At 37.0% G+C, this 17,687-nt stretch overlaps 1 protein-coding gene across 1 annotated transcript in view; it reads left to right on the forward strand.

Annotated features, from left to right (window-relative positions):
• Window positions 1-17,687, forward strand: part of ASXL3 (ASXL transcriptional regulator 3) — a 121,294-nt gene that overhangs the window by 60,561 nt on the left and 43,046 nt on the right. Inside the window, exon 6 of the mRNA XM_066330518.1 lies at window positions 6,866-6,987. Coding sequence (XP_066186615.1) covers window positions 6,866-6,987 — 122 coding nt within the window. The remainder of the gene's footprint in view (window positions 1-6,865; window positions 6,988-17,687) is intronic.

The following is a 17,687-nucleotide window of genomic DNA, read 5'->3' on the forward strand; positions in this document are numbered from 1 at the left end:
GTTGGTCTAGCAGACCAATTACATATTTCACACTAAAGCTGGTTGTTTTTTTTTTGTTTTTTTTCTCTTTAGGAAACCATTCTGTGGCATAAAAGTCGCGTTTAGTTCAGTGCAAAAAACACTTTGTGAAAATCTCTGATTTGTGTTTTAGAATATGTGCGATACATATGACGATGGGCATTGCTTGCACATTGTATTCTTAATTGCCCAATTGATTGCATTTTTATTTGCTCTTTTCCACTTTGATAGAGTCCAGAAGCCCCAGTTCTGACAGAGTGATCAGAAATTGTTTAGCAAGGGTTTAAAAAATGCCTTTTTAAATGTAGCTGGAAGCAAAAGGATGAAACTGTAAGCAACAGCCTCAGCCCATTTGTGGGCTTTTAGACCATAGTCTTGCAGAATAAAAAGTACCAGCTAACACTCAGACAGAGAAGAATCACATCATTCCTCAGCAGGCATATTATTTTGCAGTATAAATGCAGGCTACTGAACAATTTTATTAGCATAATAATATAAAAATTCCTAACCATTATAAACACATGACTTGGCAAAAGCTGTTACACCACATCAGTATTACTGAGTGGACAAGTGGAATGGTCACACCTCAGGATATTGCAGATGCTGTGGAGAATTTTTCTTTTCCCACCTTCTCCAAAGGCATATGTTAAAGAAACTCTTTATGCTACAGTTGATTTTGTTTGGAATGAGATTTCTAATAGAAGCTCTGTAGCAGTCCCATATCTTTAAAATTCCATTTTCTTCAAATACAGGGGTAGCACGTAAAGATGCGGTGGGTAAAAGAATTTAAATCCCAATTACTGCTGCCTGGGAAAATGATGACTATAATATCCTTTTGCCCATCAATAGGATGTTCATTCTCAAAAAGCATGTCCCTAGGGTTTCTGAAGCCAGGGCTAATCCATCAGCCATGGAGCACACTTGATTGAAAATGGTCTTCGTGCAATCCAGTGGAATGCACAATGATGTAAGCATGGAGGAGACAGCAATTCCTGCTATAAAGTGACTTCCCTCCCCACCTCAGCCCAAACAGGACTTCTGATGTGTGCCCTAATAAGAGTGACATATGTCTCTACTTGAGACACTTTGGTTTTCAGCACTTCCTGGAAGTGATTGTACTTCAACTATGAACATGAAATGGCTGAGTTAATTCCTTAGGCAGTTTTCTTAGAGATAGTTGACAAAATTATGAACAGCAGAGGATCATGTTCAGGCTGAATCCTGAAATTTTGCTTTGTAGCTACCGTGTTTTTGAACACCTTGTGCTTTTTAGTCTAGGAAACCCTAGGATAACTCTGTAGCAAGGAATGTATATTCACCACTGTTTGAAATCTGAATCCACATTTGGATATTCAGTTCCTTTCTGGGAATGGAATTCCTGGCAATTCAGTGAAACCTGTTACTATTAGCATCTTATCTCTTGGGAATAATATTGGATGAGTCTACTGGAAGTGTTTGTGACACGTGGCAACATCTGGATGTGAGATAGACTCTTCTCAAAATAGAAGAGCAGCAGTGGAGTAGCAGCTCAAACATAGAATGTTGGGTGACACATCAGCAAGAGGTACTTTTTCACTTTGCTTAGATTTCTTTTGTGTGTTTTTCTTTCATCTTCCTGAAACTCTAAAATAAAAATATGGTACCCAGAATTGAGTTTAACTTCTTTTGTTTCATTACTGCTTGAAGGGAGTCATAAGAATAAGAGAAGATACTGTGAAGCTTGAGGATGTTTTTCATAGAGTTTTGTTGGTTTTTTTTTTTGTTTGGTTGGTTTGTTTTTTTTTTTTTTTCCCATGTTAATGAGGTCTACAAGAAATTGGTGGCTTAGTGATGACAGGCTGTATATTTTTAGTGGAAAATGGTTGACTTGCTTTGGAATAAAGATTTACAGTTTTCTAAGCTTTGTGAAATGTTTGGGCTCAAAAACATGCCGTTAATATAATGGGATTCAGTGCAAGCTATGAAGCTGATGTGGTATTTGATGACTTTTTCCAAAAAATACTATTCAATACTATTTATTAATTCACAGTGCTAGTATTGCTTTTCAGAAAGAATATTGCAGTCACTGTAGTACTCTTGATGTATACATCTGTTTTTGCTTGCTTTGGCAAACTCATACAATTAACTAACTCCCAAACTGGTTTTCATTTTCAAGAGCTGATGGCAACAGCTGAGTCCTGAATTATTCAGTTTTGGCAAGTTGGGCTCTAGAGATCAAAGAGTGACGGAGGTGAATTACTCGATACATCTGTGTTGGCAAAGTGCAACTATTTATGTCAATACAAGTATAGATCTATGTCACCCAAAGAAAATATTGAATTTTATGGATATTTTAGAGAGAGATATTGTGTGTATGTTTTCCTGAGGGAGTTCTCTCTGAAATTTCATATCTCCAGAGTGTGTGCATCCATTTTATGCTTGAGGTAGACTCTAGTGTTTCGCGTATGGTAACAATGTCAATTTATGTTTTGTGATGTGGCCATTAGTAAACAATCCTTCTCATCTGCTGTGGTTACTTTAAAAAAAGGGAAGTAAACTGCAGTTGATTTTGCTGGTTTGCTTTTAAATCAGTATGATCTGACTGAAATCAAAATTATTTGTGCTGTTGATTTTTGGAAAATAAGCCCTTTACTGGACAGGAATTTCTCTGTCCATCTAGTTACATAAATCTGCTTGCAGTTATTCCTAATAACTTTCAGTGGCAAGGAGACAGAATAATTTTTTGTTGTATTCCTCAAAAAAATGTTTCTTTGAATAAGCATGTCTTCCAGTATGTTTTACATAGGTGTCATTTCTTGAGTGGGGAAGGTAAAAGGTAACAAAAATAGCAGAGAGAGCCTGTAAAATTTGAAATTCAAAGACAGCATTGCTCATTTTTATAAATTATAGCCTTTCATAATAATTAACAAAACTAGTCTTGGAAAAATGGAAGAGAGGAAGTTATTTTAAATGGAATTCACCAAAAACATTTTTAACATACTCTTTTAGCTAAGTAATTCTAATTCTGTGGTTCATGTTAACAGTCTGAACACTCACTAAGGAGGTCTTATCTTCAGAAACCCAGCTGCTCTTCCAGCTCATAACCTAACAGTTTATGGCTTAATAGTTGCTTTTTCTTTATTCCTTCACTCGGTCCTGGCCCTTGAGGAAGCCGATTTAAAGAATGGAGCCTAATTATTCTCCACTAAATGGAAATACCTCCTGTAGGCTTAAAACCACTCTTGTTTCCTTTTTCTACTCTGGCAATAACAGTGAATCCTTTTATTTGCTACCCAAATATTTTCCCTTTATCTGTCACATTCTCTCAGGGTTTTTCTTTCCCTCCCAGCACCCAGTTTATTTTTAGCAATCTTTTCTGATAAAGATTTTCAAGTGAACATGTATCTGATAATATTCATGGATCTTCAGCGCTTATGGAAAAAGTGGTTGCAGCTTTCCAAAGTTGTATATATGTACAAAAAACACTTTAAATTTGTTTTTCTTTTACTGTCATCTTTGGTTTCCATAGGAGAAATGCCTGTTTTGTTCTTAAGGCATTATTTTTTTCACTAGGCTTATCAATAGTGACTTCACTTAAATATCTTTCTGTCTTATTTTTCCCTTTCTTTATGTCTGACCCATTCAGGGGAAAAGCAGTTGGACTTTATCCATAGAAATTCAGAAATAAATAATGACAATTTTATGTGGTCACAGGCACTTTAATAAAGTCACACTTTGGCACAGTTTGATTTAAATTACTAAGTAGCAGAACCTATTTTAAAGATTAAATTTATTCATTGTTTTGTATTTGTATTTAATTTCCTACAGAAAAAATAATTCATATTGTTTTTAAACAATATCTTAATTATCCTATAAATAAAGCCTGTATGTCAATTTTAGTATTATTTTTTCCTAATAAAGTCAGTAGATTGTATAGGTTATTAAGCAATTTAACACAATGTATTTAGATTTTTAATGTTTGTATCTTCTACTTTTAGAAAATAGGCAACAACATCTCTTATTTACTGGATGGCTAGGTTCATAGCCATGTTTTGTATCAAGCTGGTTTTAAATGGAAATGGAAATTTAATTAAAACATAAAAAGTAACATTTAAAATAGTTTCCTACTATCTTGCTATTTTAAGCTACAAGGTACATGAAGAAAAATATAATGTACAAATGAAGTTTTAGAAAGGAAGTATCACATGTTCTAAATAAATTAGGTTGAGTTTCTCTAATCACAGTGTAATTTAAAATATTTTAAGCAGCAGATTTCAACCTCATTTATTTATTTTTTTAATCATGAACTACAGGAAAAGTTAGAGGTGTTTTGCAAAACTGAACAAACTAGGTTTGGGTTGTGCTAAAGAACTAGCCTGAAGTGAGGTATTCTTTCTGTATCTCTAGGAGGCACTCCAGTGATGGAAAGCTATTTGTTGTTTCAGTGGGTTTCAGTTCCAGTTGTTTCACCCACTGGAACATTCCCTGTTTCCTGGTTTAACTTCGTTGTAAAAGATTCAAAGGAACAGAAGCAAAATAGATCAATACATGATAATATTTTATGCAAAATAGAAGTAATGATAGAAATAAAAAGTATGGCCTCTTATAAATTCTGTCACAACTCCTGGTTTATTGTTAAAAGAGAAATGAATGAAAGTACAAAATTAATATAGTGCTATGCGTATTTTTATTCCTGCTCTATCATGACTTTGATGTTAATGGTTGTGGTGTTGAGTATCATCAGATAGTTGTCAAACCTTTTCAGGATGAACTTTATCACCGAAATAAATAGGGGAGACTCCTGGATAATATCATACATAGATCACCATAATAAAAATCTGATTTCCCCTTTTCAATAAGAAGGTAATAGAAGTTGCAGTCATTCTAGGAAACAGGAATAGATTTATCATGACAGGTCCTGTTGTATCTATCCTGTTTTAGGAGGGACACTTAGGTTTTACCAGTGTCCATTCTTTTGGGATTTTTCAATGTGTTCTCTTCTCCTCTTGTTAACTTTGGGGTTTGTCTGCAGATGCTATTTATGGGGTTTTTTGCAATCTTTGACTCTAAAAATTTGCCAGAACACAGTAAAAAAAATTCCTTTTAAGGAGAAGACAAAATCTGGGCAATTTGAAATGTCATGTTTTTATTTTGGTGTAGGTGTTCTTTGTCTCAGGAGCTTAGCTGTTGCAGTGATTTGGATTATATGAACCAGTTATTGTTTGATTTCTGCTGACACTTTGCAGCTCCTTTACATTGATAGTAAGCTTTGCTCATCATGTGGAAAAGATTGATCCAAACCAGGTGATTCTGTAGACTCAGAACCTGTTTTGTGTTGCAGCTTCTTTGTATATTTTGCAAAATATACAGAAAAAAACCCCAAACAAACAAAAATCAGTTATAAATCTTGTGACAAAATAGCATTTCTCTTACCTGTTAATGAAAAATTTTGATCTAATATAACAGTTATCTTGGCATAACAGCAGTGCCATAGAGTGTATTCTCTCTTACTGAGGTAAGTGTTAATTTTCTTTCAGTGCAAAAAAAAAAAGGTTTAATATCATACGCATCTTATGATGGCCAATAATTATTGATAGCTAAATTGTCTGTGTCTTTTTTGCTTACAAACACAAATCAAAAAACATTACAATGTTTCTTCTAAGAAACTTGGCTAAAGGCATGCTACTTAACTGCTTGGGTATCTGCTGTCCTATTGAAGGATGGGCAGAGAAAATAAATTAACACTGGGTTACATGACTTCTGGCACGTGTCTGTGCAGCTTCTTTGAGTGTCTTCAGATTATTCTGGTGGTGTGCAAAGTATGGCAAATCTTGGAAAACCATTTACTGCCACACAACATTATAAAGGAGGTATGTCAACACACAAACCAGCTTTGGACATTGCTGGAAGGCAGACTTGAACTCTGTCAGCAGAGGAGAATGGAAGAAAAGCTGCTTCATTTCTGGATCCATGCTGGGCAGTCTTAGGTTACTAGTGAGAGTAATAGTAATGCAAGGCATTAACAGTGGAAAGGTTTCTACAGCCCTTTTAGTTGGGTTTGTTGACCACCAGGACTAATAGGATCCTCCAGCTATTCTCACAGCTTTCATATCTGTTTAATAAAGCTGCTTTTCAAAAAAACCAAAATAAATCATATTTTCATTTATTTTTAACCAGGAGACTTTTTCTGTGTCGCATGCAACATTTATTCAAGAGGCTGTTTAATGCAAGTACTGTAGTATTTGTTCATTAAAGCATGTATTATTTAGAAAGCTGACAAGTATAGCAGCATGTATTACCTGAGAGACCAGAATTCATCTTGCAGGGTATTCCAGTCTACCCATTAAACAGCAAAATGTGTTCTTAGCTTTACCAAGAAGTACTTGTAAAATAGGTGAGTCTCACTCCTGAGAAGACATTACATACATGTACGAAGTTACATATGTATGATTTTTTCTAGATCCAGAGGTCATCCGTGTTTCTTGTATAAAAGCTCATTTAAATACCTTATAATCCCTTAAAATGTGTTGATAAGGAAGATAGATTTTATCTAGCTTTTATGTGAAGTCTGTTGTTAACTATTTTAGTTACCTTTCAGGACTTGAAAGGCAAAATATGCAAGGCCTCCTGAACTGCATAGAGAGAGTATGATAAGGTACAAATATTCGTGAAGCAGTGCATTTACTTAGAATATGGATGGATTTTCAGCTGATATGGACCTCAAGATCAGCTGAATTTTCTACAGCAATCTTTTTGGTTTTGAGGCATTTGCTTGCATTGGTTTATTTTTCCATCCTTATGACTCTCCAAGAAATAGGGAAGATAACCCCCATAACAGTATTCTGATTTTTTATTTCTTTTTATAAAGTTTGCCCAAAGCAGACATCTGAGGAATTGTCTTCCAATCGTGATTCAAGCCTTACTAATGCTCCGGTGCAAAGCAAGCTAGTATCTTCCTTCCAGCAGCACACAAAGAAAGCACTTAAACAGGTAAGCTTGTATTGACTGATCATCAGTTGGCTTCCCTTCAGCATCTCTTTCATTCCTGTGTGAATGGGATGTCAGCAGAATTTAAAGAGTCTTCTAAAGATTTTTAGTGCTGTGTTTAGTGGCGTTTTGTTGGGGGGTTTCCCTATGTTTTTAGCAAGGGTGCAGTCCTATTTGTTGTGTTGGGAGTTTAAAGGGGTTTTAAGTGCAGTAAGCACTTAAAGTCAAGTCATTTCAAGTAAGAAGAATTCTTTATATTATCACACCTCTGCTTTTCCTATGCAAGCATTTGTGTTGACAATTTTATGTGGGGTAAAAAATAAATTTTAAAAAAAGCATTTTGAAAGAACTGCAGCAGGTAGAAAAGACTCTATGTATACTTACTTAATTTTTGTTTATGATCTGTTAAATAATTTCTTTTCATACTGTATTTGCTACTATAGGGTATTAAAGTGGAGTAGGGTTATTTTTACAAAAAACTCTTATGATTTGGATGATTTAGGTTCCATCATAACTATTAAAGCTTGCAAGAGCAGCTGATTATTCAGTCACCTATTAGCTGAAAGCATGATGTGAAAATTATTTTCCAGCATTGCCAAATTAATTCAGCTTACAGCCAGAAAAATGAAGGAGAAAAACTAAAAAACTAGAATTCAAACAAAAACCCTGTCATTACCTCTTCTTCATTTTGAGTTGTGACTTTTCTAAAGTGTTAGGATAATGAGATGATGTGATTTTTCTCACAACTGCTCTCCTAGTTATGGTTAATGGAGATCTTGTATTTCATGGGGTAGTTTATTGCTGAGGTCTTTGTTTAAGCTTAAGTTAAGCAAAGACTGTCCACATCTCCTCTAAACACTTTTGTTTTTCCTGCAGGCTGAGTTTAAATCCAGTAAAATTAATAGATTTTTATCATTCACATAAGGTAATGTTATTTAGAGGCTTTGAGGACCGAATTGTATTTAGAGGCTTTGAGGACTGAAAAGGATTATTAGATTGAGGTCTTTCATGTATTTGTTCAGGAAAATAGAACAGTGGGCACAAAACAGCTCACTAATCATTAGGATAGTTGTGAGGAATTTACACTTCTTGGAAACTTTTATACAGATCTTTTGTGATCTGTGAACTTCCCTGGGAGTGGAGAGTGTAGGTGGAGGGAAAGCCAAAGGGGGAAGAAGGGGAAAAAAAAGAGCAAAGCCACAAATGTTTGAACTTCCGTAATTGTTTAAACTCTACCATTTGTCACTTAGCAGATATATAGCATTGAGAATGATTTTTAAAGGGCAAATTAATCAGAATAGCTTAATTAAAATAAAAAGTCATAACATTGTCGAGAATCTTTGAAAGCATTCCCTAAGGCAGTAGGGTTAAAACAACATCAAAAAGTTAAGTAATCGATAAAAAAAAATTAGTTTTAATTAGGTTGATGGTAATTAGATCATGTACTTCAGAGTATGAGTGGCATTACAGCTATCAGCAAAATGTTTTCTCTATGCACAATGTGAGACAAATGGGCAATTGTATGATGGAATAGATTTTTGCTTTGTTTTTTCTTAAAGTTTCAAGTGTTGGCTACTGCCATATATACACATTGCAGATTTGATTTGGTATTGTAGCAGAGATGACTAAACCTTAACAATGATTTTATTTATAAAGTTGCTGTTGAAATCTATTATTCTGCTTTCCAATCTCTCAATTGCTTTTATGGGTGCATAGTACCTAGAATTCATACAAAGAACCTGTCAGCCCTTTGAATCCAGAAAAAACTTTTAGACACACTATGCAACACTTTTAAAACTGATAACAAACTTACTGAGTCCATGCTTACAGAGGATAAGCCATCATCATACTCTCAGCAAGTGCTTATAATATAGAAATGTATATATACTGTACATAATATATTGTAATGGGGTCTTCCTTAGCTATTGCTTTTTGTCTGCTGTGAAACAGTCTTCAAAGAATGAAAACCTACAAGATAGTTTTCAGTTTCCTACTCAATTTATTTAAAACCAGTGGGTTCTTCACATTACTTTGATCTTGTATGTATTTGTTTTGTAACCTCTAAAAATAAAGTCAGAAGGAAGTTGATAATGTACAGTTCTGCCTGAAGATCTGTGCTGGAAATAGAACATTTTCTCTACTGTTTATCTACTTATTAACCACTCATATGTAATTCTCTTTAAATTATTATGTGCTGGATTTACATATGATTTGCTTTTTAATGAATTCTGGAGATATATTCCTGGGTTTAGATTGCAAAGAGCAATCTCATGTTTGGCTTGTAACAGCCCGCCTTTCAGGATGTTCTTATGAATTAAATTAGTCACAATGTTGCATTTCTTGAGCTCTGCAAGATGCGTGGAGGAATGGGCAGGTTTTGAGCCCTGGCTCTTGGCTTTGATTTCTCTCAGGTAGCAGTGGATTTAGGGTGCTTTGCAGGGACTAAAGAGATTTGCAGTTGCAGTGGATTTTCATAAGTTCTGTGTCACAGATCAGCCCTTATGTCCTCACCTTTCAAAGGCTGGGCTGCCATTTTGTTCTGGAAACTTTCTGGCTTCACCACCTTCTATGCTGTCCTTGTTGGGAAAGAGATTTTGAGTGTTTTACCACTGAGTGTGTTTCGTTCTTCCCTTTGGTTTCTGACAGAGTTTCAGTTTTGCTCTTGTAAAATGCTTACACTTTACTCTGAGTGTAATCTCCCACAAACCAGTTCCTGTTTATGAGGGTTTATAGACAAAAGAGCCTGTGGTGAAGAGCTGCCTTCTATGCTTGGCTTTCTGATGGCAGATTTTACAGATTCCTGTTTCCCTTGTGCTGTTGGAAGTGCTTGGGCATGTGTGCCCAGCTGTTGCTGATCTTGTACCTTTGAAAAGAAGGCTTATGGCACGCTGTCACACGCTGATTTCCTATCAGTACCGATCAGTTCCATACTGATTTACCTCATTTTCACACTTGAGAGTTTTGGCATGCAGACCCATGTAAGGACCTCTTCCTGGGAAAGTACTGAACTACACCTGCATCTGCTAGCATTGGTACATGGTCACACTACTGTGTGCATTATTCTTGCTCTGGACAAGGCTAACTCCAGTATGGACATCAAGTCATGGCATAGTATCTACATGCTTCTTTCTGGTCCAGTTTCTGTTCCATTGACTTGAGGTGATACTTTTTTGTGGAAGTCTTCGCTGTATACAGATTTATCTGTATCTATCAAGATGTTCTTGGAACATTTCTCAGAAGAAATGATCATACCTGCAAGCTGGCCTCACATAGGTAACACTGAGAATGTGTGAATATCCAGGACATTGAGGTGATGTTAGTGTCTGTTGGACTCTGATAGCCAAATGTAAGAGCACCCTTGCCCATCAGTGTACCAGGTGTTCCCTGGGTCAGTACCAAGAGAGGAGAAAGAACTTGAAGATGCGCTATAATGGTGTCTGGGATGATAGTAGACCTCCCAGATGTGGAAGAAAATCCTGCCTCCCTTTTGGCACTTTGGAATCAGCACCAAGAAGGGTACCCATAAATTTTCTGTTGGGAGAAGAGAAGGATACTCCATTCAGACTCAGGATCTGAATACAGAACCAGGACATGTCTGAGACTGTGCTGGGCATCCAGATCTCTTTGTAGAGACAGAAACTCCAGAGACAGCAGCCAAGTGGGTTTGGGAGGAGAGAAGCTCAGGAAATAAGGGAATCAACACAAGGTATGTCACTGCCATGGTTTGTTTTGTTTTCCTTAACTTTGGGCTTTGTCTGCATGCTTGGTGGCTGGGTTCATGTATGTGCCACTATTTAATTCATAAAGTGGGTAGATGCAGTTTTTTAATGAGAAGGAAGGCACCCATTTGTAGGATTTCTTGTTATAATAGAAATGGCAACTCAAACCCCCCCTCCTTTTTTTTTTTTTTTCCCCCCAGTGTATGTTGTCACGACCCAAGCTGTAATGGAGCTATGGGGAACTTATGGTTTAGCTCATGTGTTGCTTCTGAATGATAGGACATTAGACTTGCATAGCTCTAAATAACATTTCAGGCTGACATTTCTACCACAACTGTAATTCTTGTTGGAAACCAACCTACAAGAGACTAAATTTCAGGATGGTTAACACTGTAATTTAGCCCTGATGTACCCAAATTAATAGAACTAGTTTATCAAGATCTCTTTGTTTCCGTTTTTTATTTTGGACACAGAAGTCCAAGTGCCTAGGTTGGCACTAAAGGTAGAATCTTGATCTCCTATGATGCTGGTGTGAATTTGCTTTCTTATCTTCAGTTCACACTGCTTACCTTTCTTTGAGAGATGAGCAAACTCACCAGTCTTGCTCCCTCCACACTCATTCTGTTAGGACTTCTTTCCTTGACTACAGCCAGATGCAGGTTATCTTGAAGCATTTTGCTGTCCATAGGAAGTAATCCAGTATGAGTCTGTCTGTGGTGTCTCTCTTTTGACGCATTTGAGCAACTGCTCCCTCACATGCTCTAATATAAGCCTGATACATTTGCCTACCCTGCTTTCCGTTCCTCACCCCAAAGAAGCAAAGGTGACAGAGGAGATCATTGTGATTTTATCCTAATCACTTAGAATTGAAGTGCAGGGTGTCTTCCTGAAAGGTTCTGAAAATCCACTGTGAACTGAGGGGTATTTTTTGTACTGAATTCCTCATTATTGAGAGTTTGCTGCAGTTGCTTAGTGTCTCTGTTAACCACCTTCTTATGTTTCATTTCAGATGCAACAAATGCACCAATGCCACACTTGGAGACTTCTGGCTCCCTAGCTGAAGCATTTGATCAGATGTCTGGCAACATAAGTGATGATTCTTGACAAATTTTCCTGACAACAAATGGAAAAGAAGGAAAACATGTTGCTTTTTGACTTCTAGAGAGACATGGGAAGGGACACTGGAGTTTACAAAATGCACTCTGGAAAATGGAAGTTCGAAGATGATAAACTAAACTGATTATCTGATTGCCAAGACAAGTCTAGGGAAGAGGACAGAGAAACTATGGCAGGGAGACTGCATAATGGGGAAAAGAAGCTGGGAGAGCAAGAGTTCCAGCAGAAGCTGTTCAGGGAGTACATGCATTGCCCGAAGGCTGGCTGCACGGTATGTCCCTCTAAAGGTCCCTATGCATGGGCAGCCTGTACCAGCTGCTCAACACAGTGCTTTGGTAAGACACAAGAACATGTTTGTGAGACTCTCTTCTGGGTCATCCCCATGGTCCTCAGCCCTTACCTGTGATGGAAAGAAAGGGACAGGAATCCACACAATTCTTGCTTTCTTTTTGTACTGCTTTTTAATAACTATCTCCCAGTTGCTGGAGCATTCTGCTTGTTTCTCCTCTGGGGTTGTTTGCACAGCATGCTTTTTACAGCAATGCTGCACATTTTCTGTTTTAATAAATGTGTTTTACAGAATTTCATAGTCTGAGAAATAACTAAAGAATTTTCAAGCAATTTTAAGTGTTGAAGGGTAGTTGCCCCTCTACCTCAATATAGGAGAGTATCCCTCACTTAAAATATGTCCTGGCATGAGCATTACCTTTGTTTAAACCTACCACTGCAACATAGTGGAATTTTCTTCCCAAATATAGGTTGAAAGTGTTCTCTTTCTTCTGTTCTGTAGATGCAGTTGCTTTTTCAAAGTCTCAGGTAATCAAGCTGAAGATAGCAGCCTAGTTCTAAGCTCTGCATTTGGCTGATAATGTGTTTCTTTAAGTAGCCTGGGGAACTATTTCAGATGGATTGGTCATTGCTATTGTATTAATGAAAATATAATCACTAGAGGCTGGAGTCCCATTTAAGCTTTTCCAGTGGAGTTACGTGGTTTTTCCTTATAGTGGCAGTGAATATCTGAGTATCTTCTTTTAGGCCATGTGAAAAGAACAGCTTTTGATTTGAATAGTTTGTAACATGAAATTATACCCAGGTGACACTGAATCATGCCTTAATCTTGAAGTGCATCCTAGAAAGTGTTGGCTTTTTTGGGGAAAGGCAGGATTTGGAACAGCTCACAACTCTTCAGAGCTCTAGGAGGCCTCCTACAAAGTGTTGACAAGTAGTTATCTACAAATGGCGTTCCAGGAGCTGTTGGGGAGGTCCCCAGAAGGCTGTGTGCTCAGGATGTGTGGGCAAGCAGGAGTACCCAGGCTGAAACAGGATGTCAGGCAGAAAGACATTACACTGCTTACATTGGTGCAATGTAAATTCTCTGAGTGGTAATATGCGAAGATTTTTTTATCTGGGGAGTCTAGCCATGAAGTCCCTGCTGTATGCTTTGGCCCTTGTGCAGAGTGTGTTTGAAAATTTGACCTTATGGAAAGTTTGATTTTGATTACTGTTTTTAGATTTTGTATTGACACTGCTATCTTTATTTTAATTTATTTTTAAACTGCTTCCTACAATCTCTTTCCTTACTTATATGTGCTTTGTTGTTCCAAAGAACAGATTTCCCCATAAAACACTTTACAGCTGATGGATGTTGTTAATGTAATACTACACAAACCATTAAAAGACCCCCAATCCTTTTCTTTGTAAAAAAGCTTTCACTGAGTTGATGCATATGTCATCATCATTCCCATTCACATGCAAGTCAAAACAGACATAGAATGCATCACATGTATTTTTTTGTCCTTTTTTCTGGCTTGGGAAAGCACCAAAAACATTTACTTTGCAGTCTGACATGATTTGCAGCAACTGTAGCCGTGACTGCAGTATTGTAATCCCATAGAAAGTTAGTGCTGGCTTGCAGGTGTACAGACAAACATGTGAACAGACAAATCTCCTTGTCTCTGCCCCGCAAAGGTCGAAGCACTTCAGTGTTGGCTGGTACACAGGTAAATGTTCAGTGTTAATGTGTGCTGTAGTCCTGCAGAAAGACCCTGAGCCCTATTGAGACCTAAGGAACAAATAGACAGCAAGATACTATTTTTATTCCAAATACAGGGGTAACTATCATGAGGTAGGAGGATGGCATGGGACAAGAATAGATCTTATTTGACAAGGTATTAGCATTTGTTTGAAAATAAACCCCGGGTTTCTAAACTTCCATCCTGCAGATTCTGACACTACTCTTCATCTCCAGATGACCAATTATGTACACTTGGCACCATACTGACATGTTTAGCGTACTACTCTAGTTGGAAGTAAATTAATTTGCTTCGGAAATGGCACTTTGTGCTTTGTAGTTGTTTCCATAGGACATCTTTATCGTGTTTTATCTTATGGTTGCATGCTTATAACTGAGTGTTTTGTTTATGTTTAATATAAGAATTAGTGGCATCCAGGAAATAATAATGGCTTTACTCTTCACGATTTGTTGTGCTTACTGCTTTAGTTTAACTGCTCTGTCTATGCATGAAACAGGTTGCCAATGAGAGATTTTAATTTTACTGACGTGTGGGAATTAAAGGCTCCTAATTTTACTAACAAAATGAGGGTGAGAGAGAAGACAAAGACTGAATTTTATGGTGGTGTTAAGTGAATCAGTGATAAACCATAAACATGTTTCATCTTTATCAATTTGGGATCCATAACCATGATGTAGAGTTGTTATTTATTTTGTGCAAGAGACTTTGCTCAGTGTATCATAGCTTGTGTTTTCACATGGCAGAATGGAAGAATTCCATAGCTTTATATTTCTGATCCATAATGTGTGAAATTTCAAAGGTTATGTTTCATTACATGAGTTTCAGAATGTGGACTTGACATTTATGGAACAAGTAGAAATCTGGGACGATGTTGCTTAATGCAACCAAGTGTTACATGTCTTTGTTGATAATAACTTAATTTTTAACATTCTCAGCATGTCACGCATTTAAGCTCAAATGAAAGTGGTTTTCTGCATTAATGGTTTATCTTTGTGCTCCATTTTTTCATTCTGAGCTGAAAAGATGTGGGAAAGAAAAATAATAAAAATTGCTGAGCAGCAGTAAAAATCAGAGCACAGAGACTGACATTTAGCTTCTGGTGCTCTTTTGGGGAGATATTTCACTCCCATCTCTGGTTACCTTTTACTTTATATTATTTTCTTTCATTCCTGCTTGAAAGATGACTTTATCAGTTTTTACTGAAGACAGTCAACCGTTATGTCACATGCGTGAAGAAGTCTTTCCTGTGTTAAGATCAACTAAACATGAAATTGCTATTCTTAAGAGCATATAATGGCATTAATGAAACCTCCAAAATACTGCTGTACTCCAGTAGGGATAGTAACTCCCTGGAAAAAAAAAAAAAGGAACCTTGCTCCTGTCACCTCTTTATTAAAAAAAACCACTTGGAATTCGAAGTTCACTGTTAATGTCATGGTATTTTTCTTTTGCCATCTATCTTCACTATCTTCAGAGTTTATGTTTTCTTAATTCTCTTTTTTTTTTTTTTTTTTTTTTTTTTTTTTTTTTTTTTTTTTTTTTTGATTCGTTGGATGAAAATGGATTGGTAGTTTACTTAAAGATTTTGGCAATAAAAATAACTTCATTAAACCAAATAATTATGCCAAGCACTGTATAATGACCATGGCAGTGTTATTCAACAGATGGTCACAGGTTCATTTTTATGAATGGGAATACTGGGAATTCTCCATACTCATTATGTGCGAGAGATTCACAGATGTCCTTTGCAAATCTGCTTGTGAAAGGCTGGATGTAAGTATTATATTTTGGTGGCAATTTTAAGAGAGCTTGTAATGTTTTAACTTGTATATTACATGGACTTTAATTTCCTTTTTTTTTATTTATTTGTTCTACAAATAAGGTGGTAGTAATGTCTTACAGAATACTTCAACAGGAATCAGTTGTAGGTATATAAATTGTGCAGCTTTTTTACTGAAGCATTTAGCATGAAGTGATTGAATGCATTTGAAATGTAAGCAGAGAATCTCATTAAAGAAAAATACTCTTTATGTAAGCTATCATATGCACTACATGTGTTTTTCTCTTATTTTCTATAGTGAAAATGACACCTTACCACTTGGTAAAATCATCATCTGTTTCTTGCAGTTCTGCAGGAAGTCCAGCTAGGAGTTTATATATCTCTAAATATGGATGAGATGCAAAAGGCTGTGTCGGTAAAAGATTACAATGTAGTACGTGTTAGTTACTGTTTCCATATTTACAGTGAGATCTGGAACCACTTTTCCATGGAATAAGTTACAGCATTTCTCATTTTCTTCAGTGCTAGTTATAAATTTGATTTATTTGGTCGTGGTGACTAGGAAAGCACTAAATTAGCTTGGCGCACTAAAAGCTCAGTATAGCAGGCATTTGGTGCATGTTTCACTTGAAGTAATCTCATTGACTTCCCAGCTAAGTAGAATTAATCTTGGGTTACAAGATTCTTGTCTTATCCTACAGTAGTCTTGTATTCTAAAATGAATATCCCTCAGGCTAGGTGTAGAGAAGTTACATATTTGTCCTCAGCAGAGACGAGAGAGATTGTCCTTCGTTTATATTTAACTCCTTCTGGTGTTTGGCTTCCCTTGTAACAGTCAGCAGTTTCTCCCACTGCTGGGTTGCTCCTAGTGTTGTCTTGCAAAGACTTGTCTGTCCAAAATTTCAGATCCTGCAGCTTCAAATTCAGAGGAGTATTTAGCACAAAATTGTTGTGATTAGCTGGGCATATTGCAACAAGAATGTCTGTGCAGCATCTCAGCCATCTCTTTACCCTGCAAATCATATGTTAGATTATTTACTTGGTATCTTTGTACCCTCTTCCTCTGTCTCATATCTTTCATTTGACAAATAAAAAGACAGGCATGGGGAAGATTATGTGTCTATTCTTTGTACACAGGTTAATTCATTGGTAATTCATTAACTTCGTGTTAAAAGTTTTACTTATATTTAATGCCCACATTGTGGGGAGTTGGGTTTTGGGGGTGTATTGGGATTGGACATTGTTCTACAGCTTGTCCTTCAAGTGTGTGTAGCTTTACTGTCAGCTTGATATTCAGACCTAACTTGGGCCCTTTCTGGTAATCATTTCCTTGCACTGTGAAACTAGAGGAGCTGGGGAAGGGACTGGCAGTGAATCAATGTATGTTAGGGAAAAGGAAACCCTGAAAAACAGATGTTTGCCAAAGGGAAGTGTTGTCTTTAAGGTTTGTGCTTGACCCTCACATACAAAGGTGCTTATCCTGTAGCTCTAGAAGTGTGCTATGCATCGAAGTAGTTTTTTTGTCTGCTCCCAGCTGTATTTCCTCATCTAACAGTCCAGGGGTGGTCTTGCATTAGTGCTCCATGGGCATGAGTTGGCCTGTGCTTCTTGCAAATGCCAGATCAGTTGCATAAATATGTGCTTAAGGACCACAGGGGGCCTGCCAGTAAGAGAAAAGAAGGTAAGTGGTGCTCCTGACAAATATTGGGGACCACTGCCCTCACTCCAGCAGCACGTGCATCACCTGAGGTGTACGAACTCTGCGTGCCCATCACTGGTAGTGGGCACGCTGCTGGTTCCTTTTTCTCCTTCATGGGAATTCAGTCTAAGCATTGAGAATCAACTGCAAGGCTTGACAGAGAATCTGCCTTTGCCACTGTGGCTGTATAAATCATTAAAACGGTATTTCTGTATGGATGCTGGCGGCAAGGCTATGGAACCTTGGTAGATGTAGAAGTTGTCTTGGAAAGTCAGAAGGAGGCAGGAGAAGAACATGGAGTATTGTTTGGGCTCTAACCATTTCCCTTGGGTGGAGGATGACATGAGGCAAATTGG

The sequence above is a fragment of the Sylvia atricapilla genome, chromosome 1, assembly GCF_009819655.1.
Source record: "Sylvia atricapilla isolate bSylAtr1 chromosome 1, bSylAtr1.pri, whole genome shotgun sequence".
NCBI lineage: Eukaryota > Metazoa > Chordata > Aves > Passeriformes > Sylviidae > Sylvia > Sylvia atricapilla.